General features: G+C 45.4%; 3 protein-coding genes across 9 annotated transcripts in view; 2 read left to right on the forward strand and 1 right to left on the reverse strand.

The window, feature by feature from the left end:
• Positions 1-13: 13 nt before the first annotated feature.
• On the reverse strand, positions 14-4,655 carry ube2g1a (ubiquitin-conjugating enzyme E2G 1a (UBC7 homolog, yeast)). The gene is made up of 6 exons (XM_029174796.3): positions 4,514-4,655; positions 2,958-3,060; positions 2,705-2,802; positions 2,070-2,248; positions 1,820-1,939; positions 14-1,532 (listed from the first exon to the last, which is right to left on the reverse strand). The coding sequence occupies exons 1-5, from the start codon at positions 4,557-4,559 to the stop codon at positions 1,853-1,855; spliced, it is 513 nt and encodes a 170-aa protein (XP_029030629.1). The 5' UTR covers positions 4,560-4,655; the 3' UTR covers positions 14-1,532; positions 1,820-1,852.
• spns3 (SPNS lysolipid transporter 3, sphingosine-1-phosphate (putative)) lies at positions 3,388-10,195 on the forward strand. Of its 7 annotated transcripts, none has more exons than XM_029174792.3 (14): positions 5,050-5,744; positions 6,321-6,567; positions 6,648-6,713; positions 6,911-7,047; positions 7,247-7,398; positions 7,475-7,541; positions 7,633-7,775; positions 7,993-8,145; positions 8,233-8,422; positions 8,524-8,589; positions 8,682-8,780; positions 8,862-9,039; positions 9,457-9,545; positions 9,739-10,195. In XM_029174792.3, the coding sequence occupies exons 2-13, from the start codon at positions 6,336-6,338 to the stop codon at positions 9,525-9,527; spliced, it is 1,554 nt and encodes a 517-aa protein (XP_029030625.1). In that variant the 5' UTR covers positions 5,050-5,744; positions 6,321-6,335; the 3' UTR covers positions 9,528-9,545; positions 9,739-10,195. The 7 variants fall into 7 exon arrangements, with proteins under 7 accessions (XP_055370407.1, XP_055370409.1, XP_055370408.1 ...); XM_029174794.3 differs by having other exon boundaries at positions 5,055-5,744; positions 9,460-9,545; XM_055514432.1 differs by lacking the exon at positions 5,050-5,744 and adding an exon at positions 3,388-3,517 and having other exon boundaries at positions 9,457-10,195.
• Positions 10,196-15,340: 5,145 nt separating this feature from the next.
• The window catches only part of spns2 (SPNS lysolipid transporter 2, sphingosine-1-phosphate), a 40,673-nt gene continuing 30,510 nt past the window's right edge, over positions 15,341-25,503 (forward strand). Inside the window, exon 1 of the mRNA XM_029173249.3 lies at positions 15,341-15,860. Coding sequence (XP_029029082.1) covers positions 15,629-15,860 — 232 coding nt within the window. The 5' untranslated portion in view covers positions 15,341-15,628. The remainder of the gene's footprint in view (positions 15,861-25,503) is intronic.

Raw genomic sequence — 25,503 nt, forward strand, 5'->3', positions numbered from 1 at the left:
ATTAAGAGGAAAGTAAAATCTATAAATTTAATGAAAACAATTATTGGGATCAAGAGGGAAACAAGAGAAACCAAAAATGCTTGTGGCACAACGCCGTAAAACTAGTCCACTTTTCAAAGGAATAAATTATGAGTCTTCTTAATCATCTAAATATTTCCATTATCTTTAGAACATTTGTCTGAAAAAATAAACCCGAAGTAAAAAAACATTGAGGTTTGTGTAATAAAAACACTGTGTGTGCATAAGACATGTTGCCTTTGCCATGAGCAATATGAAACCAAAACACAGCTGAATTAAATACTCAAGTAGATACTGAAAAAAAAGTCATATTTGTAGAAGAATCTACTACAGGTGACCGGGATCATAACATGAAAAATATACATCAGTATTTTGTCTTTGTACATTAGGCAAAACAGCAATAATTCAGTGAGCAGGGTAACGGTGAGGACGTGGACCAGCGTTGAGCGTGAAGAACCCGAATGGACACACAAACTGTAAAAACAGACATTCAAACATTTGCAAGGAAAACCGTCAGCAAAACCAAACCAAAATAAAATAAAGCATGCATAACAATTCCTACCGAGCAACACAGACAAGAGAAAAAAAAAGAAAATAAGGGAAAAGGACAAACTGTATCAGGATATCAAAAATTGACATGTACATTTTATACTGGGGAAGTTATTGCTACACCAAATTGTTACCTAATTACACAAACTCCTGGTTTATTCCTATTAAATAAATTGTTACACAGGTGGTACATGATTTCTGCATCTTCTGTCACCGTCTTCAACACTTGCAGGGTGAAATGGCCAAGCATTTTATTAGGAGGCACTTTTGAAAAAAGGTAAAAGGAAACTTAGCATGCACAAAGATCAAGTTGTCTGTCAGGTCATTTGAGACGGTTAAGACTTGGAACTGATAAAAACAAAAAGTGTTTGGGTACTACGTTGAGTTCGGAGCTTCAAAAACCCACAACAACAGCTGTGTGACGTGCGCAATATGACGCTACTCCACAAAAGACACATCATGTCTCACTTGGATCAATCAAGCTTTTCACAGGTGACAGTTTTACATCTTTTTCCAACAGCTGTCCCTGTTTAAGACCTCCTGATAAAACAATCTAAAGAGAAGTGATACATGCTGGAGTTGGAGAAGGAGAGAAACATGGAGCAAAGGAAACCTACAGAACCAGCACTATTTGTTTGGTCTATGCGTCTTGATGGGTGGATAGGGAATTTATATATTATCCGGTTTAGTCTGTGCTATATACATGTCTTTACAATATCTTCCTGAATGTTGAAGCAGTTCATCGACGTGAAAAATGTTTTTATTATCTTCCCAGTTTTGTTTTGTTTCTTGTTGTTTTGAGTTGGCACTTGCTTGGCGGTTTTCTCTCAGCCTTGGTAGTCTCTGTTGTGATCTATTGCAGCCTACAGTAGCCAATCTGTTCCAGCCAAAATTAAGGCGGACAAGCCTGGCGACAGAGTGGAAGAGTGCAGGAAACAGTGCCATGTTGATTTTCAATTGGAGAACTATGAGAAAGCACAGTAAATGACAGCAGTTGTTAGGAATATCAAGGCTACAGGTTATAATGTCAATAACAGGCAGATGATTAGTGAAAAACAGTAGATCAAATGATCTGAATTTTTGTACCAGGTGTCCAAAGAAAGGCATGTTTCTTCAAGTGCATATATGTTCTGGAAGTATGTAAGTATGAAGTTTGAAGCTGCAATTTCAAAATGTATCTACATACATCTGGTGCAAGAGGAGGCGTTACTGAACAACACAATCTAATGGTAAACAAAGTCAGAATACTTGCCCTGAAAATATGAGGCTAGATATTGGCTCAGTATCACTCAAATGCAGTCTCTTGGCTTTTTCGTACACAGCGGGCCACTTTCCTTTTAAATGCTCCATGTCTGTCCTCCCTCCACTCTTTCTGTAGGGAGGAAAAAAAAACATAAAGGCTACATAACTACATACATTTTCAATTGTGGTTTAGAAATGCCAAGCACAGGCCTTTATATGATGATAGATTTTATAAATAACCTTTAAACAAGAAAACTTACTGCAGCATCAACATTGGCTGGTGAGTCACCATTCGGGTCTGCCAGCATAGAGATAACACTAATCATTATGGTTTCCACTGTGTGAATGGGCAGCCAGCGCTCCTCTGGTTTCTCGTAGCCATACTTGTCTTCCCCAGGTTCGTGCAAAATAGAAATACATACATCTCCATTTTTGTCAACTGGAAGGAAAGAAAATGTAAAGGTAATCAATTATCAAATTTAGGACACTGTTGGCTCTGTAGGTGGCAGTGGGTTGACATCTGGATTTTGAGCCATTCCTAGTGTAAATCAAATGTATTTGCTGTAACTTCACATATTAGAGGTGCATCATCCTAATTAACGCCTTATAATAACCTCCAGCTACGTAGTTAACAATATTAAATATATAGCTTTAAAACACATTAACAAGAAACTGTAACTAAACCAAACTATCTATCTGGACTATTTCATGTTCTCCACTTGTGACAATATTGTTGTTTGATTAATTCCAATACAATTACACTATTATAATTGAAAGTGACTCTGGACAACCACATTTTTACCAAATGTGCTTAAAAATGTCCATAAAATGATATTTCATCTGAACACATGCGTAACACAAAACGTCAAGCACACTGTATTACTTGTGCACTTACCATTAGGGTGCCAAATGTCTGTGATGAATTTCATTTTAGGTGGCCTGAGAGGGTAATCTTTGGGAAATGTCAGATGAGCTTTAAACACACCGCCTTCACTGTGAACAAAACACATGCACCAATATACAAGGGAATAGACTGAGTTGAGCAGCAAGAGTTGTTCAAAAGGACAATGCACTAACAATTCTTTCCAAAACATTTTAAGCAATAATAATAATAGTGATAAATAAAATAAATAGAATAAGAGACTTACTACAGTGTGTCTGGAGGCCCAATGATAAGAACTTCCCATCTATAGAGATCACTGTCCTCGATGAGGCCTGCTGAGAATCCCTCCACTGGGTTTTTGTTTAGCTCTAGAGTTGAAAGAATAATAATGTCAAAGTTTGCAAAACCACCACTGATTCATATTGGCAGTCAAAGGTGAGACACATACGCAGAACGATGCTTCAACTGTAAGAAACACAATCTAAACAAGCTTTGCTTGGAGGTGTAGTTTGACGCAACCTGTTGCTAGACCCAATTTGTGATGACTTTTTGGCAAAGGGTGTAAAATGGTCCTAGTACCTCCTACATACTTCACCCAGTGTTCGTTGAAATCGTTAATATTTTTAACTCAACTCCCTGGAAGAATTTTACATAAAATGCCACTCAGTGTGAATGCTACACTTTACATGATTCAACCACATATATATAAAACCTAGATTTATGAAATGTGTGTAACCACGTCTGTTCTAAATGTTGTTTTCAACCAGTTAATAAACCTCTGAATGTATACAGGTTAGCATTTTGCGATCTGCCAGGTTGGTACAGGCAAGTATTTCTGCATTTTCTTAGATATTGTAGACTTGTTAGAGAATAGTTGTGTGTGTACTATACAGTAGCTGCTTACTTTCTTGTGTTATAGACACGGTTATAACTCAGCACTTAGTGTTTTTGTCTGGAAATAATAACATGTTAAAAACTGCTGTACTCTCTCTTTTCTGCTGCAAGTTAATTCCCGGTTACTAATTAAAAACCTAACGTCAACTGTATGTATATTGGCAAAAATCTAAACCCAACTCCAGGGCAAATGTAGTTAGCAAAGAAACACACACGGCCAAGCGCTCCATTGCGTTTAACTCAGCTGCTTTTGGAAAGTGGCTAATAATAGAGGAGCTAAATTTAATTCGCGGCTGACCTTGCAAAAATATCGAATAGAGGTAATGCGAGATTGACATTAACGGCAGCGCGTTAGCTTGTAGCTAACAACATTGGTAACTGCTAACGTTAGCCTATAGATATAGCGAGTTCGCTACTTATGTTAACGTTTTAGTTCGCTTTGCAAAGATACATTATTAAACTAGTGGAGCGTTACTTGGACTTGTTCATAATACTAGTAACTATCATTGAATCATTCACATGCATAGTAAACAGTGCATTCTCCCGTTATGTCTGCTAAAATATATATGTAAACACATCGATCCAGCACGAGAGAGGCTAATGGAGGCTAACATGTTTTAGCTAGCTCAACAGCAGAAAGGCATTGGGATTCTAACAGCGGCTTACAACTGAAATCGGTATGCTACGTCGAAACATACACGCTAATGTTCTGACGCTCAAGTACACGCAATGTGTTTAATTATCGAGTTGGGGCTGTGTCTATCGGTAAGCGTGACTGTAAAGCCCACGCAGTTCACTTGTCACAGGACCAAAACGTTTAGGGTGGAAGGTTTAAGAAAACAAGTTTTTGCGCCAGCACCATCGTTTGAATCACAGCTAGCAGCAGGGCTCGCTGCTAGGCACCAGTTAGCGCCGACACTCAATTACCTGCAAGCTGTCTCCTGAGTAACAGCGCTGACTGGGGCTCTGTCATAGTTTAGCGAATGTAATGCAGCTATGTTCAATGGCAATATTTCGAGGTATCAGCGTTCATTTAATGTTCACCACACCGCACTCCGTCCAGTCTATTTTCCTTTTAGCGTTCTCGTCATTCTTCTTCTCCGTCGCCTTCTCCTGCTACTGCCGCGTCTTCTTCTTCCTCGTTCCTGTCCCGCAGCGTCAGGTGTCTGTCTGGGAGCATTACTGCCCTCTTCAGGCTCATCAACAATCATCAACAATAATTATATACTCTTCCCAAACTGGGCTAAAAGGTAAGTTTTACTTGCATCACTTTCAGGGAAATGATTGTTATGATATATATATATATATATATATATATATATATATATATATATATATATATATATATATATATATATATATATATATATATATATATATATATATATATATATATAGATCCCAGTGATTCTCAGAAAATAAGAAAATCCAAAATACGATTAACATACTAAACAATAATGGGAGCCAACAACAGCACTAATAAAATACACCAAATTAGGTGAAAAATATGCTCTGCATGCTTCACTAACTCTTACACTTTGCACACCAGCGCTCAGCATGTCCTCACTCTCATTAGAGGCAAAGTAGGAAGTTGATATGTAGATTTAGACTAAGCTGTTGGTGGGTGAGTGTATACTTTCATGCTACGTTTGTGCTATTTGTGACCATCAGTTTATAACGTGGGCGACTATAAAGCCTCTAAACTATGCAATGCATTCAGCCCAGCGTCATTTCTCAGTATAGAATCACTTTTGTGTTAATAATTGTGGTAATAATCTGGTGCAGAGGGGCATTTGTTTCTGTGGGATAATGCAACATTGTTGACAAAACCAACTCGGTTCATGGCTATTAAACATTTGTGCAAAGTGTGTAGAGTGATGTTCAGAATACAGTACAGTTTTATTAAATAAATCTAAATGTATGTGAAAAGGGATGCTGTAATGAGAACTAAATACAAAATAACACAGGAAGTGCATCACAGTAGTTGTCTGTGTGATAGCGTATGACCAGTCAAGACTGGGCTGAGACTTAACCTAATATCCAGTGAGGCATCCTCGAGCTTCTCTGTTGGCTTCTGCAGTTGAGCAGCACTCACCTCGAAAACTGTGAAGACAGAATTTGCTGCAACAGTTCTGTAGGAATAAGGCTCCCTCAGCGTGTAAGTGAGATCATTTTAGAGTTTATATAAGGTCATCAAGAACTGTAACTATGTGAGTAGGATGTTGTTGCTAGCAGTGAAGTTGTAATGCTGTGCTCGTGTTTAGATATAATGCCATGGAAGAAGATCTGCAAAAAAATAAATTTCTTAATTTCATTATTTTAATGATCTGACTAATCATTTTATTCTGCAGCTTTTTTCACACCACAAATGCCATTGTCAATGGCAACAAAGTGGCTGTGAATTGTGTTCAGGTTTGAAATAGCTATAAACAACTTTACTGAAAACGTCCTTCTGCTTTCTTTCTGGTTTTGACATAGTTACCACAACGCATCTTTGAGCAGTTGTGTAATTTGCATTTTCATTGAACAGTTTCTAAAGCAGTTCCACAAACCAACAAAGTAACAAACTTGTGTGGTGCAGAATTTCACAAGCAACAACATTTAAAAAATGTTGTCAGACCATTAGTGGAACTCACTGACTCCTCACAAGTAGCTGTTCCATGTATTAGTTACATTTTGTTTCTCACTGTGCACAATGTTGAAAGTAAAATGTTTTCTACAACTTGAATTTTAGGAGAAGAAAGTGTTGATGGCTATGGAGCCAAAAGGGTCAGTGACGTCCCTCCAGGACAAACCGAAGCCTCGATGGAGCGTGGGCTCCAGCACCAGTCTTCATTACGGCTCCTTCGTAAACAGCCTTGCATCGCTTACACCCAAGGCAGAAATCAGTCCAGCCATATCACCCAAACGCGCCTACATAGCTGTAACTGTGCTGTGCTACATCAACTTACTCAACTACATGGAACGGTACACGATTGCAGGTTAGGTAAAACACCACAAACACCGTCTGGTGCATGTTGTTTAGTGGGACCTCCACATAAATGTCTTTTTCTGTCTGTAGGCGTGCTCTCCGACATTCAGATCTACTTTAATATAAGCGACAGTACAGCTGGACTCCTGCAAACAGGTAAAACACTGTTCACATTACACAATTTGAACCTTCTATTTCTTAAGATAAAATGATGCAACATATAGTGCAACTGAGTTGCAGAATGCAGTTGGCTACTGCACCACAGAATTGTAAAATTGATTGTTCATTTTTTTTGCAGGAGTTGTCTTCTTTTTTGATTTGAAAACGTCTGAGTCTTATTAATGTGCTCCCAGTTTTCATCTGCAGCTTCTTACTCTTGGCCCCTGTCTTTGGATACCTCGGGGACCGCTACAACCGAAAATACATCATGATTGTTGGTTTGACTGTGTGGCTGGGGACGGCGGCAGGGAGCTCCTTTGTGAATGAGTCTGTAAGTAAAAACATGACACTTTACATAAAACAAAGAAATAGCTACAGGATCACATGACATCACTTTCTGCTACTGGTAGTTACTTGGTCTTCTACAGTATATTATTATATTGCGTCTTGTGAGAGCATTCCTGTGTTGCCATGGTGACCCCTGTGGGCCATGTTAAAATGCCCCTGTGCTGGTGTGTGTGTCTCTGCAGCAGTTCTGGCTTCTGATGCTGCTGCGTGGCCTCGTTGGGATCGGAGAGGCCAGCTACTCCACCATTGCTCCCACCATCATCAGTGACCTCTTCACTGGGGGCAGAAGGAGTGTTGTGATCTGTATTTTTTACATCTTTATCCCTTTTGGAAGGTATTCTAAGATAGAATATTGGCATATATGGCATATTGATTACAGTTTTACAGTTCTGTATAACTCTGTGTTTCAGCGGTCTGGGATACATAACAGGTGCCGGGTGTGCAACCATCACAGGAGATTGGCACTGGGCTCTCAGGGTGAGAACACAATCAACATCTGTGTATCTGTTTGAGGCAGCCTAGTAATTATATCATGTTAATCATTATATTTGTATGTCTTTTATATCAGATCACTCCCATTTTGGGTGTACTGGGCCTTGTTCTGCTGATCTTCTTGTGCCCTAACCCACCCAGAGGTGCTGCAGAAACCCAGGGAGAGGGAGTCACAGGGGAGAGCTCGTACCTGGAGGACATCAAGTATCTTCTGAAAAAGTAGGACATGGAAAATAGGCCAGTTTTAATATTAGAGCGCTGTCACTCACACTAATATATCAATATATACACATGCTTTATACCAATACATGTATATGCTGGGCAAATAATACTGATTGTTGTGGCTCTAATTAATCCTGTAGTTCTTGCATTAGTCTCTAAAGTTACTCAGATATTAAGTGGGACCAATCTACTTGTCATGTGACCCTGACCCCAGTAAAAGTTACGTGTGGTCCTCCTGTGGAGTGACGGCTCTGACCTTCCTCACCGGAGCCTTCGCTTTCTGGATGCCAACCTTCCTGTCCAGAGCTCAGGTCGTGCAGAACCTCACAGCGCCGTGCACCCAGGAGCCGTGTAACACCAGAGACAGGTGCCGAGTGACCTTTGACCTGCATTGTCAGTCATTCAGCTACATGCTTGCTTTAACGGCATTGTCTCTCTTCTCCCTCCTGGACAGTTATATCTTCGGTGCCGTGACAGTGGTGACAGGGATTCTGGGAGGGGCTCTGGGCACGGGATTATCCAGAAAGTTTAGGGACAAGGTGCCAAACGCGGACCCACTCATCTGTGCAGTCGGCATGCTGGGGTCGGTCCCGTGCCTCTTCATCACCATCTTGGTGGCTTCGTCAAGCATTCCAGTCACTTATGTAAGAAACAAAGTGCTGCATTCTTGCTAAATCATCACATTTATCCAGTCAACCTCAAACTATAAAAACAATAGACAATAATGTGTATTGATTGTTTTCAGGTTTTCATTTTCTTTGGTGAATTGCTGTTGGCGCTGAACTGGGCTGTGATGGCTGACATACTGCTGGTGAGTCTGAAGGAAGTGTTAGCGAAGGAAAACAGTAAACAGCCCGCTGACAGTTCGGTTTATTGGCTGTTTCATGCTACGCTTTCTTCCAGTACGTTGTCACGCCAACCAGGAGGTCATCAGCCGAGGCGCTCCAGGTCACGGTGGGTCATCTCCTCGGTGATGCTGGGAGTGCTTATCTTCTAGGAGCGGTGAGAAACAGCTTTGTACGTTCCTGTCCAATGTTTTATTGTGTAACAAACACTGAACACAAACGTTCTCCTCGCCTCTAGATCTCTGACGCTATAAGGAGTTCTAAGCTTCCAACGTCCAACACTGACTGGAGATTCAGCAGCCTGATGTACAGCCTCCTGATCTGCCCTTTTGTGGGGATCCTTGGAGGAGGGTTTTTTCTCGTGTGTTCCCGTTACATTGAAGAAGACAGGAAGGCAGCTCAGCTACTGGGTGGAGGTACTGTACTGTAACTACACGGTCACACCTCTGGGTGGAATCAACACATTGAGTTTTGTCTGTCTTCTCTGCAGGATTTTTGTATAGACGACACACAAGCACATGATTTAGTTCTCATCATGGGGATAAACAATGGCCTTCTATTCCATTCACTCAATATATGATAGCACTCGCCCTTTTGCAATTAACACCAAATTCCCAGCAACACTCTGACAGCCTAGCTTTGGAAACTTGTTCCTTTCTCTGTTTTTAGACTTTTGGAAGTGACCCAATTAAGTTCAGCTCCAGCCCCCTCAGATTAGCTCCAGGCCTGTGGTCTGGCACACACCTCTCTGACCCTGTGTGTGTACGCTGTCAGTTAATTTTAACGAGTGCTGTGTACTTTCAAAGTTTCACCAATATATTTGTGTGTGTTAGCAGAAGACCCCCCGCCACAGCAATATCCTGCACGTGGGTCCCTGGAACTGGGCAGTAGGAGTAATGAGTAGAGCTGTGAATATTTCCAGGTGATGTAGAAGACTTTAAAAAAAATTAAAATGATTTTACACCCACACACTGTTGGCAGATGCAGAAAAAACACTGTCAGATGGTTGATGATGTCACTCAGGTACTATATACAGATGTACAGTATGTTTATAGTGAATTTGTATTTTTTTTGTTGTAATTGTTTTGTGCAAAATCATAAATTTACCTCAACAGTGTTAAAGGTCTGTACAGCATAAAGCAGCCATACTGAGCATCATCTGCACAGACTCTTCTTTTGTGAATGTCCCAGCTAACAGTAGAGCTGCTGTTTCCCAACCAAGACCAGAGGATTTTATTTACTTCCTGTCTACTGTGTGTAACCGTTAATTCCACAAGATGGCGCTGCTGCTTTACTATCAAATGAATGAAGCTCCCATCATCCGTTAGTGAGGGCCAAAGGCTTTAATCTGTGTTTACGTTTGCAGCTAAAAAAAAACGTCATGTGTATAATGTGCAGATCCACTGAGGTTTAAGGTCCCTCAGTGTTTCAAGCGACGCATTTATATCTAAATAGACAGATTAAACAGAAAATGTTCAAAGAAAATGTAAGAATATTTTGGCAGCTTTACAAATGACATGAAAATGTTTTCTGTGGATTAATCTTTTTTTGAATGAAGTGTGGTTAAATGAACATTTGGACCCTCTCTTTTCCTTTTGTTTGTGGTTGTGTGTCATGTTCCTTTGCTTCTAAACCTTTAGAGTCAAGCTTTTTCCTTCTCTCATCTGTTCTCATGTCGTGAGCAGAACACAAGTAGAACATTAAAGGACAAAAGCATCAGAAATGGAACTTGAACCCACCGCACACTCTAAACCAGCTGGTTGGAATTACTGCACATGCGCGGCCCGTTTATTACTTATTAACCGTCTCTCTAGAAGCGACCTCATGAATATCTCCTTTGATTCTCACCGGACCCCGAACTCTGTGACTGTGGCCTCGGCTGAGCTCGTGGAACGCGATAGGTGTTAACGTTTAACACCTTAAACCTGCTCGGTCTTGACGAAACCCAGCGCGGACATGACACACGGCGCATGTTTACATTCTGACGTCTGACAGGCGCTCGTCACTTCGCGTCTAAGCTCTTGGCGGCTGCTGCAGAGGTGTCCAACATCCCCTGGCAAGCCCTAACAGCTGCACGTTATGGGGCGCCCCCATTGTTTTCTATCAGAGTTAAACATGCAGAGAGGTCAAAGGTCATTGCCCTTGTTACACTCCTGTAGGAGGTCATGGAGCAGTGTTGTCAAATTACTGGTTAAAGTGGAAACTTTTATTTGCTTTTGCAACAATTCTGACCAAATATTTTCTATTAAGGCTTCGACATTCAAAGACTATTGAAAGCTCTGCGTCACGGCGCTGAGCCATTGTTAAAGATTTCAAGGAATCCACTGGTATTTCCCTTTGTTTGTGTCTATTCTGCGTCTAGATTGTAATTTTCCAGTAAATGTGCGTCTGCTGGCTTTGCCCAGGGAATCGCTTCGACGGGGGTGGTTCCACATGTATGTGGCATAACAAAGCGAGCCAACACGCGCGCTGAAAGGTATGTGGAAAACACCGGAGAAGTAACAGTCCAACCTGTAATTAAAACACAATGTGCATTGTGCGGCGCGTTGCGGAGCGCTCTATCTGCATACCTCCCCGCTTCCCCCGTCGACCCTGGCTGCACAGGAAACCATCACAATGGCTAATAAATCGTCCAGACCGATCAATGAGGGAGCCAGGAGCCATGTTGACTCTCAGCCACATGAAACAACATGCCAATAGCTGCAATATGGAAGCAATCAGAATGCTGTCGTGATATCGCTCACTACCAGGAAGTGGCTCATGTGCATCGTGTGTCTTTCACCGTAACGGAGGGGACATCTTATCTGACGGGGCTCGACCACAGTGCAGCGATAGGAGATGTCAAGCTGCATTTGTGGATGTGAAGTTGCACTCTCTTCTTATCGTCAGCCACCGGCTGCAGTGCATGACATCATCAGCGAGGAAAAGCCCTCTCCACCCTCTGTTACATCATATGGGCCTCCCTGACTTCACAGCTCAGCTGGTTGGGCAGATGTACGTATATGGTTTACATACATAGAAAGAGGTTTCACACACAGAAATTATAGGAAGATTAAAGATTATTATTTATATTCTGCCACGCTGGTGTTATTTCTATAAGCTCCACAGATGTGTATTTGATGGGAGGTACAAGAAGAAATTAGATGTGTTGATTGGACCATCAGGGGAGATAATTAACACATGCAAAAGTTTGAAAATGGTGACATTAATTAACACAGCAGATCTGAGATCGGTGATTGTAAATGCAAATGAGCTCGCTGCAGTCTGAGAATGAAACAGTGCTGGGAGGAAAACATGAATGGGGGGAAGTATTATTTTCACATTGCTCTACAATGTTGTGATTCATATATTTAGATTGCGCATCAAAATGGGAATCCTTGTTCCTGTTTTTGTGTGACTTTTATAATCAGCCAAGGGCCGCCTCGGTCGTGCAGGGGATTCAGTCTGGAGACGCTGGAGCACAAAACGCTGCTCGTTCAGAGGTTTGCACTATAATGGCATGTGCACATTCTGGTCCTATGTATTTAGCATTCCTGTTTCAGAGGCCTGCTGCCCACTGGGCTGGAGCTGGAGAGAGCTGATTCACAGACACAGCAACAGCAGTGGGGTAATTACAAAGACCCGGGTAGCCTATAAATATGAACTGCACCACCGCACTGATCTGGGCTCGCTGCAAGTCAGGCTTCGCTGGATGGCAGCTCAAATTTCGCCAATTTGGCAGCACTGGAGTTAGATAATTACTGAAAGAAAAGCATAGAAACAAATCAGATGAACTTGATTATATGTGGGCAAAAAGACGGAGCTCTTCTACTTTCATCAAACGAGTCTGATGATCAGGACAAAAGAGTCTTGGATGGAACTGTCAGATAAATAATTAAAATAGCATATAAAGGACGTGGTCTCTGGTCCTAAACCCTATATTTAGCCTCTGCTGTCTGTGCCTCCTGCTGCTGCTGTGCAGCTCAGTGCAGCCCAAGATCCAACTTCCAAAGAGTAGAGACATCAAGCCAGATCTATTCTAAAATCCTCAGCTGCTCTGACGCCAGACATTCTGTTGCTTGAGTCTGGACGAAGGCACAGCAGGAGGGGGCTGGGTAGTGGATGCAGTGGCTCCATGAGCTACTGTCAGGCACAGACGGCCCAAAGGTCAGGAGGTCACGGCGGATGAGGACACCTCAGCATGGCAAAGCCCACACTTCCAGACTGGAGCGCAGCCTGGACGGCTCCGGCCCAGGCACAAGTCTAGGAGAGGTAGGGTGGTCCAGTGTCAGCAGTGATCAGTGATCACAGCGTGTCCTCTCAGCAAAGATGATAACAAACACCAGGGGCCTGTTTGTTCTGCCGTATACTGTGTACTCACTGACACCAGGAAGCTGGGTTCTCGCTACAGCAAAGGGAAATGTTGCTATTGACTGTAACTAGTCGGACACTTGGCTAATCAAAGGAACAATGGGAGGATCACAAACCGCTGTGTGATGGCTGGGTTTGAAAGTTCCTTGATTGCATTAGTTGGGTAATTAACATTCTTTGAGCCGCAGTTGTAGGATAAAATTCTTGGCATGGGCCCCAGAGGCATTGATTAGCTGCAGTAGAGTGTAGCAATGCATCTGGAGAAAGGATGACAGAACTTCAATATGTCCACTTCTACTGCCATTTAGCTACAACATTATTATTAATTATTGTTTTTGTTATTAGATCGCAAACTCTAGAATTGCTGGAGACAGCGTAGGGGTTTTGCGGACGTCACCAGCAAAGAGGTGTCGACAAATTAGGCAGAAACTCAGCTGATAGACGCACAGCTGATAGAGCCACGTGTCACTGGGACATTTAAACTTCACTGGCAGACACATGTCAGAATGCAGAAAGAGTCGTCCTTATCGCGCTGGGCCCGACGATCAGCGGGTTATCTCCCATCCTGCGCTGGAGGCCCGGCCCCGAGCTGAGAGACAGGAAGGAAGGCTGTCTCTCAGCTCTGTGGCCCGGGGCGACATTGCAGAATAATGCAAGAGATAGATCCAGCATTGAACCATTCTTGGCGATGGAAAAACACACAAGATCCCACAGACATGAGCAGCATATCAATCGAATCCCAAAGAAAGAGGAGGGAGGAGGGGGCTCCAGAGGGGGGGACAGGAACAACTGTTTACTGGGGCTCCCTGCTAAGCCTTCCCCATCAGACCACTGGCTGTTTGGCCCGATTCTCTTTTCCTGGATGTCAGTTTTTTTGCAGGGCTACAAAGGCAATTTCTTTGTCAGTAGCACTTGATCATTTTCTGCTGAGTCTGCCAGGCCGCTTTGTTTGCATCATACTTTCCAGATTCAAGCAGAGGGAGGCTTCAGACTTCAAAGCTATTAAGAAGTAAGTGGATGATTGGTCTCTGCGAGGCAAATGCCGTGGAGGGCTTTGGGTTTGGCTGGCAGGACGTTTTCATTTCAGTCTAAATAAAACAATACAGGTCAACTGAGTGCATGCAAATGCTCTGATGGGATGCTCCTGCCATGCCAGAAGCTGCAGAGGCGAGAAGATGCCAGGACTCAGCCTCGCTCATCTCCCACACAGATCCACTTCCAGATTTTGTTCAGTACTGACTTGATTTCACTTAAGCAACATTCATTGTTGTTTGAGTGACCGTTACACAGTCAATATTGGGCCCCCCGGTCTATGAGGAACAGAGCCTGTGTTGGTGTCCAGTGAACTCAAGCAGCACACCCACCTTTCACAAACGCTGAGCCCTGTCTTCATGCTAAATCAACATCATTGCTGCGTTTCTCTTGCTGCAGCATAAAGCTCATCATGATGAAGTTGTGATATTTCTGTCTTGGCAAACAATAAGCTGGATATTCATTCTGGCAAAACACAGATGGTGCAGGAACACAACCACTGCTGTTGTTGTGTGTGTGTGTCCCACATGTGTAACATTCAAAATGACATATTCAAAATGATTGTTCTATAAGTTTTGATTGTGATTGCTTATTTTCACAATAGGCTCAGTTCAGAAAACAGAACATTGCCTTCAACTGTTTTAAAACAGATCACATTTTGTCAGATGTCTTTGTGTGAGAATGGAGACCAGTAAACCAATAATAATGTAATTAAAATTTTACTTTGAATTCCCATGGACATTTACAGCAGTTCCCGCAAATTGTGACTGAGCTGATTTATTCATAAAAGCAGTTGGAGCACTTCCTTTGTTGTGCCCCAGAAAAGAGTAGCAGCTGAGGTTCCCTTCTTAAAACACAACCCAATCCAAATACCAACAGGTGATTTATGAGATCACATCTGTCACCACTCCCACAACAACTCACATATTTGTATTTGCTCAACGACTGCTACAAAGCAATTGGTGCGGGAAAAGGTAAGAAGTCCAGAGATCTGAGGTGAATATGATGCATATAATGCTTAACTTTAAAATCCCAGCAAACCAGCTGCTCTGCAGCAGCAGCATCCTGTGCCTGAGCCACCGCTAGCCTGGGCTTATTCAGTAGTAATAACAGTGGTCCGTTATAAATATAAATATAAATAAATAAATAAATAAATAAATAAATAAATAAATAAATAAATAAATAAATAAATAAATAAATAAATAAATAAATAAATAAATAAGCGCACACGCCCAGCCGCTCACTCCCTACAAGGCTTTTTTCCCTGACAGCATCAAACTCCTACATCTGCAGCCCAGTGTCAGGTGCGGCTCCATCATTCGCTGCAGGGTTGCGGGGGAGGCGCCTTCAGCGCCGGGCCACGCCTCTTTTACACTATAGCGCCTGGTACTTAGAAAAAAATACTAAGGAACGCACAACCCGTTTGTCACCGCGCGCTGTTGGAAAAATATGATCCCGCGGAGAGCGGCTCCTGCGTTTCAACACTCCGGACCACATTTCCACTGCGACTAATCCCGGCTCACACCCTCCCGGACCCATCGCTGAGTGTTCTCCGCTCCGTGCGCCTCTCCCCTGCGCTCTCCCCCCGCGTCTCTGCCTGCGCTGGATCGTCCGTGCCCGAAAATGTGCGTGGAGAGCGACGGATGCGAGCTGGAAGGCTGCAGCAGTTCGGACGAGGTGCGCACGCTGTCGGGAAGCATGAGCCCCGGACTCATAACCAGCCCGAACCTTCACCCGTGCAGACCGGGCCAGACGTTCCGCGCCGCGCTGCTCAAGTGCCGCTCACCGGCTGCTGCCGCCGGGATCCTCAGTTTTGGAAACGTCCTCAATTACATGGATAGATACACTGTGGCCGGTAAGAGAGCTGTCTCCTGTCTTTACGCCGGTGCGACTTTAGAGTATTCTCATTGAACTGGCTCCAGGAACCAGCGCGGCTTTTATTCGCTGGAGTGATTTTACATGCGCTAATTGCCTGTGAGCTGTTCGAGTCCCGTAGAGCGGCTCACCTCCGCCGAGTCGGGTGGAACAATGGGTTTGCCCAAGCGCAGTGGACAATCTGCCCTAATCCACGAGGCTGTTAGGTGTTCTGGTGTTTGTAGACTCTGCCCGCTGTGATTAAATCACACGGATAAACTCGCTATCAGTCAAGAAAATGCCTGACAGTAATGATTTTTACTCGGGGCTGATGGATAATTGCGGATCGATCAACTCACCATCCACTAACCTGACTGCATGCTTATGCGCTCTGTGTGTGTGTGTGTGTGTGTGTGTGTGTGTGTATGTGTGTGTTCTGCGCTCATCTGTCGGGCCACTTCCCGCAGAAACGCAAACGAGACAGGCCGTAAGGAGCCGCTCATTAGTCCCTCTTCGTTGCTGGAAGCGAATTTGGTCCAGTATCTAATTGCGCATGTTTTGTGCGGCAGCTCGCCGTGTGATGCTGTGATGAGGCCATGTGGCGTTAATCTTCCGCAAGGATCCGCATTTTTCTCACCCACAATGCGTTTTGTAATAAAAGGGTTCAGTCTCAGAAGATTTTAAAATCTGAAACGTTTAATAGTCTATTTTGGATTTGCTGAAATGTTGGATTTGAATTACGATTAGCTCAATAGCTCATAAGGGCAGAATTTGGGAAGGGATAATAATTCAACTGGCATTTAACACCATGGTGAAACACCAGGTCTTGCTTATCTTAATCAAACTAGTCTTTGCTTCTCTGGACACTGGCCCATGGTTCTGAATGGGTTAAATTATCGCTGCAGCACAGTGGTGAGAGGAGACGCTTAAAAAAGACGTTTTTCTGGTAAAAGTGCAACTTTCTGTTTACACAGACGCGCTTACGTGACAGTCACACAACAGATGGCTCTCATTTCTCAGCTGATAATTAAAGCATTTATATCATATATAAAACTGCTCCTGGCAGAAAGGAGAGGCTTCACCCGCCAGAACAATGATTCAGGTCCGGTCCGTCCGCTGTGACGGGTCCTGCCATCACTCCTTAGGCTGCGGGAGACGGGAGACGCGAGCCGCTCGACCCGCGGCCGCGGCAGCCGAGCTGATGAGCGCCGGCATGTCTAATCTTAGCACCGCTCAGTCACAGCAGAGAGCTCGTCCTCCGTCACGTATGATCCAGTCTGCTTCCTTACACCTCCACATGCTGTGATCAGAGGAAACCCCCTCCTCAAGCGCAGCGCTGGCTCCTCTGTCCTCCCGGTCATGTCTTTGCCTGTGCTGCTTCTTCTGGGTCTAATATTTGCTCAGCAACGGAGAGATCATCCTCATCCTCATCCTCATCGCCGGTAACTTAGTGACTGAGGAGGGATGATGAGAATGTGCTCGTGGGCTGGAGGAGGGAGGGGAGGAGGTCTCACGCCCTCGTGGGGACCTGCCGTGCCGTGCCACCTGAGCGCCGCTGGGCTGCTTTTACACGGGGGCAGCGTCGCAGAGCGAGGACCAGCGGCCTGATCTGCTGCTCTCTGCCTTTAAGCCCGGGCGCTCTCCTGCTGTGTGAGCTACATTGCAGTAGTAATTAGGTGGTGGGAGCCTGCGCCTGTGTTGGTACTGCAGCACATGGAGTCTGCTTAAGTGTGTGTGCGTTTAATACTGTATGTCATTACTTCTTCCTTTGGGATTAGACGTCAGGAGGATTTTGGTTCCTGCAAAAATAGGAATATATATATATCATTTCCTGATGAATTCCTCTGGGAATAAACTGATACTGAACTATCAGTTTATTAACTTTGCATCGCCACCATTCACTCACGCTGCTCACTGCTGCTTCTGTTCCTCATTTAAGCCCCCTCAGTAGCAGGTACCCACAGTCACAGATCTTAATGTCAGTTAAGCGAGCATGAGCGCTCTGCCACAAAAAGCACCAACACACACACGCACACACACCCACACACACACACACACACACACACACACACACACACACACGCACATTAGCAAAGCCTCCACCATTTAAAGAGGGGGTGAATGGGAGCGGAGGGGGAGGCTGCTGCAGTGGCAGGCTGTCAGAGGAGAGTGGATGCAGAAAAAAGGCCTTTGTACCGGCAGCCATTACTGTAGTGTGTGTGGATCACTGAAGCATTGTCGCGGGGACAGAGGGCGACCGACGCAGACACCGCGGCCATTCTGCTCCGCAACAATGACGGGAAAAGCGCAGCCAACAGCGCGGAGGGGAACGCGGACGCGTGCGTTAATCCCTTGTGTCAAAGGTGAACGCACGCACACGCAGAGAACGGGCTGTAGCTCCAGCACTTACCCACCAAGACGGCTGCAACCACAACACAAAGACGAAGTGGCTGTGGATGTTTTTTTATTTTCACAAGAGGCTGTTTTGATCTGATGGCGACGGATTTACTGCCAACGTGTTTTTCTTTTTACGAGCCGACGGCTATTTTGTACCAGGCGTTTGCCAGGAGGGACGGCTTCACTGCAAAGCAATAATGCGACTCACGCTGCTGCTGAACGGTCTGCATGTTGACGGGCCTGTTTGGGGTCAGAGTTCGCTTCTACGACGCGCAAAACAACAAGCAGATGTAATAACAGACCTTCATATACAGATACGCAACAGCGACTTACGTTTCAGGGTGAAAATGGAATTTGCTGCGAGCGTATCAACACCTGACCTCTTGATTTCGGGTCGAGGTCCTCCCTCTGTATCTGTGTCACCGTCGGTATGTCGTGTGTTCAGGTCATTGCTAGTTCACAGATCTGCAATTTCCATATTTCTGCGTTGTGGAATTAGCAAACAGCCAGCGATCTGCTTCATGTGCGAGACGCCGGAGGTGGACGTCGGGCTCAGCTTCGGTCCTGATGAGGCTCAACGGCAGCTGCCGGGAAACGAAGTTCCAAGCACACGCAGTGGAGCTGGATGAGTGACTCGGTTTTGAGAGCGCGAGACCTTCTGAGCTTTAGAAGGACAATGCATTTAATTTAATTTGAGGTGGCTTTGAAACCTTTAATCCCACTGTTGGTCTCTCTCTAGTCCCACAGCAGACAGACAGTCCAAGCTCCTCGACAGCTTATCATAAAGAGGGGATTAAATGTTTTTATATGAGACTACGCCAAGCAGACACCCAGCACTTAAAGTTATTTGCCTGATAAATAAGTAAAGGCCGACCCCCCGCCAGCGCCCACTCCTCAGCAGGAGGAGCCACCTGAGGGGAACGGAGCGCGGCCTAATCTGCTCTCAGCACTAAGATGCGTCGTCTCAGTCTGGTTCACGCAGGAATACAAGCGTTAAACGCAGCCGGAGCTGCACACACGACTTTGTTCTGTGCACTGTGTGTGTGTTTGACGGCCCGGAGGTCACCGCTTTCGCTTCCGAGGAGAAGTGAAGGCAGCGTGGGCGGAGGCGGAAGCGGACGCCGTCGTGGAAGTCGGCGGAGACGCGGTTCCGTGGTTTATTTCCTGGTGTGTTGCATCAGGTCGCCCCCGGTGACGCGACGCGCCGCCGTTGATCCCTCCCCACATGAACGGGGCGCGCGGCTGCGTGGGAGTCTGAGCTGCCGGTTGATTCGCTCTTTTATAGTTTTTTAAATTAAAGGTCCCCCAAACACCAACAGAGGCTTTAAAGACCTGACGGGGCCTCTAGTAAGTGCTTTAACAGGGCCCTGCACCGCTGCTCGCGCTTTTTCCGTCTGACGCCGAGCTGTTTCGAATTAGACGAGCACCTTCAACACTTCTGCGCCCGTTTTACTGCAGCTCAACATTTAAAACCGCCGCTGAGAGTCAAATATTGACACGACTCCGCAGATGTTAAGATGGAGTCCAGGCGATATTATTCCAAGTGGGCTTTTCCAGGCCGCTTTCCCACCGATCTCTTCACGTCCGGATCCATGCGCGCTATTCCCGCCGCGGTGCAAAAACAGTCTGTGTGTTCTTTAGGCTCCTGTTTAGCCCACGTCCGTAATAGCAGCCGGTAGAATTAGAGCTGCGTCCTGCGCCTGCGCGCGAGGCCCTTTCATGTGGCCGCTCCACATTTCGCGACCCCTGAGCTGCCGATGGCCGCGTCAGGGACACTTTAACTTCTCCCCTGCGTACAGCTGTTGCTCTGGCACGGAGCCAGCCTCGCATCCTATGTCACTCATCGCAGCGCGGAGGCCGTTACATGCGGATATTTTTACTCCTTGTCTGTGAGATGAGGAGGAGTCGTGATAAATTGGACCGATACCATTAGAAATGCACTTTGTTATTTAGTTTGGCCCAGTTCAGGCAGCACCGCATGGTGCCAGAGGAAGGTACTTACTCTGCTATCATTTATGAGACATAGAATCTAAACACATTCATGATTCATTGGTAGATAATCATAAATTGAATTAACTGAGTGTCAACAATATGAAAAGTCCTTGAGCAACATATTGATTAGATTTAAAGATGTTAGCATACACTTGCTAACTCATCAAACATGTTTTAAATGAGATTAAATGAGGTCAGGAAATAATCAGACCTGGTTCTACATACAGAGACTTTTTATCATTGAGCTCCTAATGTGATCTTATCTTCCGATTTCCAGCTCAATGAGTGCCCATTGGACCCCCCCCCCCTCAGCTGAAGTGTATGTGTGTTAGACGGGCCAGCCTCCACCAGCCCTTCACACGATTTCAAATGAACCCACTCCCTCTGCTTATCAGAGACTGTAGGGCTGCAGTGGTTAAGCTGATGATCAGGACTACGTGGAGGGAGGAGATCTGGGAGCTCTTTCCAACAACTGTCACATATGAGTAAAAAATGTGCTGGGCAGAAAAGTGTTTATTTCCCTCCCTGCATTAGATTTTTTATAAGGTTTGGACAGGAAATATTAACGGCGGAATAGTAGAGTACACAGACACATGAAGTGTTTTGCTCTCAGACAGGCGGCTTTTTCAGCTCAGAGCACTCGCTTCCCTTTCTTCCAACCCCGAACGCCGCTGCAGCACGCGCACCGAGGAGAGAAAACAAAGTGTCACGAAGGTCGTAGCCAGACGTTCCCCTCGGCCCAGAGCGTTGATAATCCACGCGATGAAGAAACAGAAACACAAGACAGCGCAATCCGCTCTGGATCCTTGTGAAACACACACACACTGAATGTTGATCAAAGAAGCAGCAGCCTGAAATTTGAGGCAAGCGATGCAACTGTAATGTCCTGAGACCTGCTGAAATTGGAGTTTTCTCACACATTAGCAAGTTATTCTTGCGAGGATTAGGATCTAATATTGACCCGCTGGCGGCGCCAGTTACACCCAGTGGTTGAAAAGCAGACCTGCAGCAACTAGCAATATTCGCTCGCAGCCACTGGAAGTCCACAACGGACAGGATAATATGTAGAGGGCTTATTTACGGCAGGTTTATATTCGAGAAAACTTGAAAAATGTAATCTCTTCCCGATTTACGTGTGATGGAATAAATAGTGAAGCCAAGCAGGGGATTATGTAATGTGTTCTATCCACCAATCAGGCCCTGGATGAGGCCTTCTGTGCGTTACCTCATACGTTTCATCAGCTCCCTTTTTTTAATTCCTTTTTGGATGTGTCATGTCATCAAATCTGAATGCGATCGCGAGAGGATTTTCATGACTCTGTTGGGCGTGTGTGTCGCTGTGTTTATGGGAAAAACCTCTGCCAAAGGCTTTTATTTTGTTAATGCCCGGGGTCAGAGGTGGGCGCACACAGAGGAGTGTTCATCTCCGCTCTAAGAGGCCTGAAACCCAGATTGAATTACTGTGAGACAGTGCTACTGTTTATTCTCTCCAGGACAAAACATATGTGGACATACGTACTAATTAAATGCACATTCGCAGACAGCAGCCGCAGCGTTTCGCCCAGTCAATACACACTGTCATTGATATTCTGGCTAATTTTAGCCCAGGTTGGTGACTGCGTTAAACCATGTTTGTTGTCCTGCGCTCACCGTGGGAGGATGCTCTTACGAAACAAAGGCAGGACACGTCTAGGTGTGTGTTGTTGTGCATCAGGACAGGAACACCTCTCACATTCCTATGATTCCTTAGTGGCCTATGGTTAAAAACACAACTCTGCTGAATAAGTTGTGTTGTGTAGAGTCAGAGTCAACGAATGCTGTGGAATTAGACAGCATTAAATGCATTTTCTTCTCTGCTTTATCTTTATCTACTTGAATGACTGGCTGGTGATCACGTGAGGCCTAAGGCCGCGCGGTGTTGTAGGTATGTGGGCTGGTGCTTAAGGGAACAGGCTCGGTACGCGGAACAAAGTCAGAGGATGCTTGTGTGTTTTCCCACACATCGAGGGGAACTTGGAACTCGCCCACCAGTCGAGCATCACCGCTGACAATTGAATGGGATCAAACAAATATGGGATATGTGCGGTTTAGTTCAATGGGATCGCAGAGCGTCTAACGGGACGTATGGGACCTTAAACCGAAGCCCCCACCTCCACATGTGGGATGAAACTGAGTTAAAATAGGGACTTCCCTTTTAAATGAAGACACACTGGTTTGATGGCTTACAGCTGGAGAGAGGTCACCTTGAGTCCAGTGGGTGCAGCGGCACGCAGTACAGTATACAGTCAGTCGTACTGACTGGCGGTGACAGATACGTCCCATTAACTCGGGGCCAGATGCAGCATTTGAGGCTGCTACCGAGAATCAAGATTAATGGTGTGGGCCTGCAAACGGCCTGGTTTATGACACACGTCATCACCGTGGACACACAGTGAAGCACAGACATGGTGGAGAGCCTTCACTGGTGTCACCGGTCACATTAAGACTTCGCACGGGTCGCTCAAACGTCCCTGTAACAAAATGGACGCCGCTGGCAGCAGAGATGTGGTTGTGTCTCAGTGTTTGACTCAGGAAACCCAAGCCGGTTCGGGGGCTTTTCTAGTTTGTTAATAAACTCTCAACTCAAATATGTGGACTGTGGATTCAACAGTTTATACATTTCTGTAGCTCTGGAGCAGATGAAGACAGACGTTGTCCAGTCTCGGAACAGTCGATTCAGGATTTCTACCCTCATGATGTCACGAATGAAGCAGTGACACAGTTCCTCACCTGACTCTGGTCAACCACTCCCCACCACACCACTGTTGTTCACAGCTCATAGACACCGTTCTCCTCCTTAAAATGATTCATTACCACCCTAGGTCTGTTGACGTGAACCATACGTCAGAGATGTGGAGGAAAACACCAGAAGGGAGAAAATATGTGACACATTTTGGACCTGAACTAAGTATCAGGAAAAATATATGTCATCAATTTTAGCCATACGCATCCAGCTGTGTCCTCTTGACCCTGAATTCTAATTTGGCGTAGTGCAAGAAGGGTGATTATCTACAGAAGATGGCTTCAGTGCAGCTATTCAATGTTAAACCGAGCAGAAAATAAGAACCTCAACCAATTCTCTTCTGTTTCTCTGAAGCCTGAGGTCCTGTTTTGCAAAAAGCTCCAATGTCTAGAGTCTTGACGGCCTGTGCACACGGTGCATGCCCTGCAGCTGGGGTTGAATCAGGGGGAAATCAGGTGGAGGAGAGGAAGCAGGTGTGAAGCAGGGAATAAAGAAAGGCGTTCAAGTAAATGAGTCGAGTATTTAAGCGAAAGTTTAAAAGGACCTTTCTTTAATTTGCAGTTATTTAAGTGTCTTGAGTAAATGGGCGTGATTAGGTAAACTCATCTAAGAAAGCTTGTCTAACTGTGCAGGCAGATTATGGTAATTATGCAGCATGATGTCCGGGACCCTCGTGGTGAATTACCCAACATCCTCACAAAACCACAGAGACTAAAAGAGAACGAGAATGAAATCAAATCCCATTAAAAACACTACATAATGACTTTAATCCTCCACACTGTTATGTAAAAAAGTGCTCGGATTACTGGCAGGATTTGTCAGATGCACATGTGTTGCCGCTGACTGTTGGTCCACACACACACACACACACACACACACACACACACACACACACACACACACACACACACACACTGCTGCTGTTTCCATGGCACCACGCTGACAGATATGAGTTAAGGCACTACTGTGGCCTCGTCACTAGTGGGGACTTTTGAGTGGGCAGCTGGCGAACGTCCTTACAGACATGCGCCGCCATCATCCTGGCACTCAACACGCCCGTCCCACCCGAGCGGCTGCTGCCCCACGGCCCTCGAACGCATCATCCCCAGTCCGCGAGTGCTCAGCTGGGCTCGTCCTGCAGCGCTGGGCTCTGAGCTCAGGTCGCCGTTGACTGACCTGAGTTGGGCATTTAACACAGCTGTCACACAACAGCTCCTCCGGTGGAGCTGAACTGCTGTTCAGTGTGACTGAATGGGTGCAAGTCACTCAGCTCCTCCAGCAGACTCGTCTCAAATACCCATGCTCTGCTTCACTGCATGCGTCCAATACATCTGACATCTCACATGAACAAGCGGGTTGCCCTCTGTGTGCATTATTGATGAGCTATAGGTTCAGTCTGCTGCCCTGATCTTCCACTACGCACCCTCTCTGATCAAATATTCAGCCTGCACTGGTGGAACTAATGCACCACAGCCATCAAGCTTTTGATTAGTGAAAGAAAACTGAGTGGGTTAAAAACCACTTCTATTAATCGAAGTGGTAAAACTGGCAAGGCCTTTCAATTTGATTTAGCTCTAGCTCGACTGTCACAATTTTGCGAGATTAAAGTGAGAGCTGTCTCAATTATCGTCCTGCTCTCATCACGGGAAGGAATAAACTGAGGTAGCATTTAGATTATCAGCAATGTGTCTGCCTGGATTTCCCCTGGTCTCTCCTCACAATCCAAAGACATGCCGTCAGGTTGACTCTAAATTGTCTGAGTGGTTGTTTGTCTGCATCTGTATGTGGCCCTGTGATGGTTGGGCAACCTGTCCAGGAAGAACATCATCCTAAAACCTCATCAACAAACAGTAAACACGTTGCTGTTTCTCTCCCAGTGCAGCGGCTTTGGGGTGAAGCCGTGTTTCTGACTCACGGCCAACGAACAGACGGAGCCGAACTCTCTTTTTTTTTTTTTTATTGGGGAATCCACCTCCTGTGTGACTCCTGCAGCCCTGCTCCTCAGACATCTGCAGCGCGTTTCCTTTCTGTGCGGCGGCGAAGGGAAGCACGGGGAATGGAAAAAGCTCTCCCCCGCCCACTGTGGCCACATGGCGAGGGAGGAGAGCGGGCGGTCAGGAGCCCACCGGCCGCAGTCGGGAATATTTGCGGTCACTTTTCCTCCTCGCTGCCGTCTGGCCGGCCTCTGTTGCTCATTTCTCTGCCTCTCACACAGCGAAACCCAAAAAACTGATTACGAGAAGAAACACACACTTTCTCCTCGGTTATTATGTTCCCCAGCTCCTTTCTTTCCCAGACTATTTGCTATATACTGATGTGGGTGACACATGAAAAGGGATCACTGCGATTGCGAGGATCTGGCCACATCAGCAGAGCGGTTGACCGCTGCCGTCACACTCTGGCCTGGATGAATGACTTCCATCCATCGGCTCCTTCCTACTCTGAGGAAAGGGGAACGCAAGTATACTATATA

Source organism: Betta splendens, chromosome 14 (genome assembly GCF_900634795.4).
Source record: "Betta splendens chromosome 14, fBetSpl5.4, whole genome shotgun sequence".
NCBI classification, from domain to species: domain Eukaryota; kingdom Metazoa; phylum Chordata; class Actinopteri; order Anabantiformes; family Osphronemidae; genus Betta; species Betta splendens.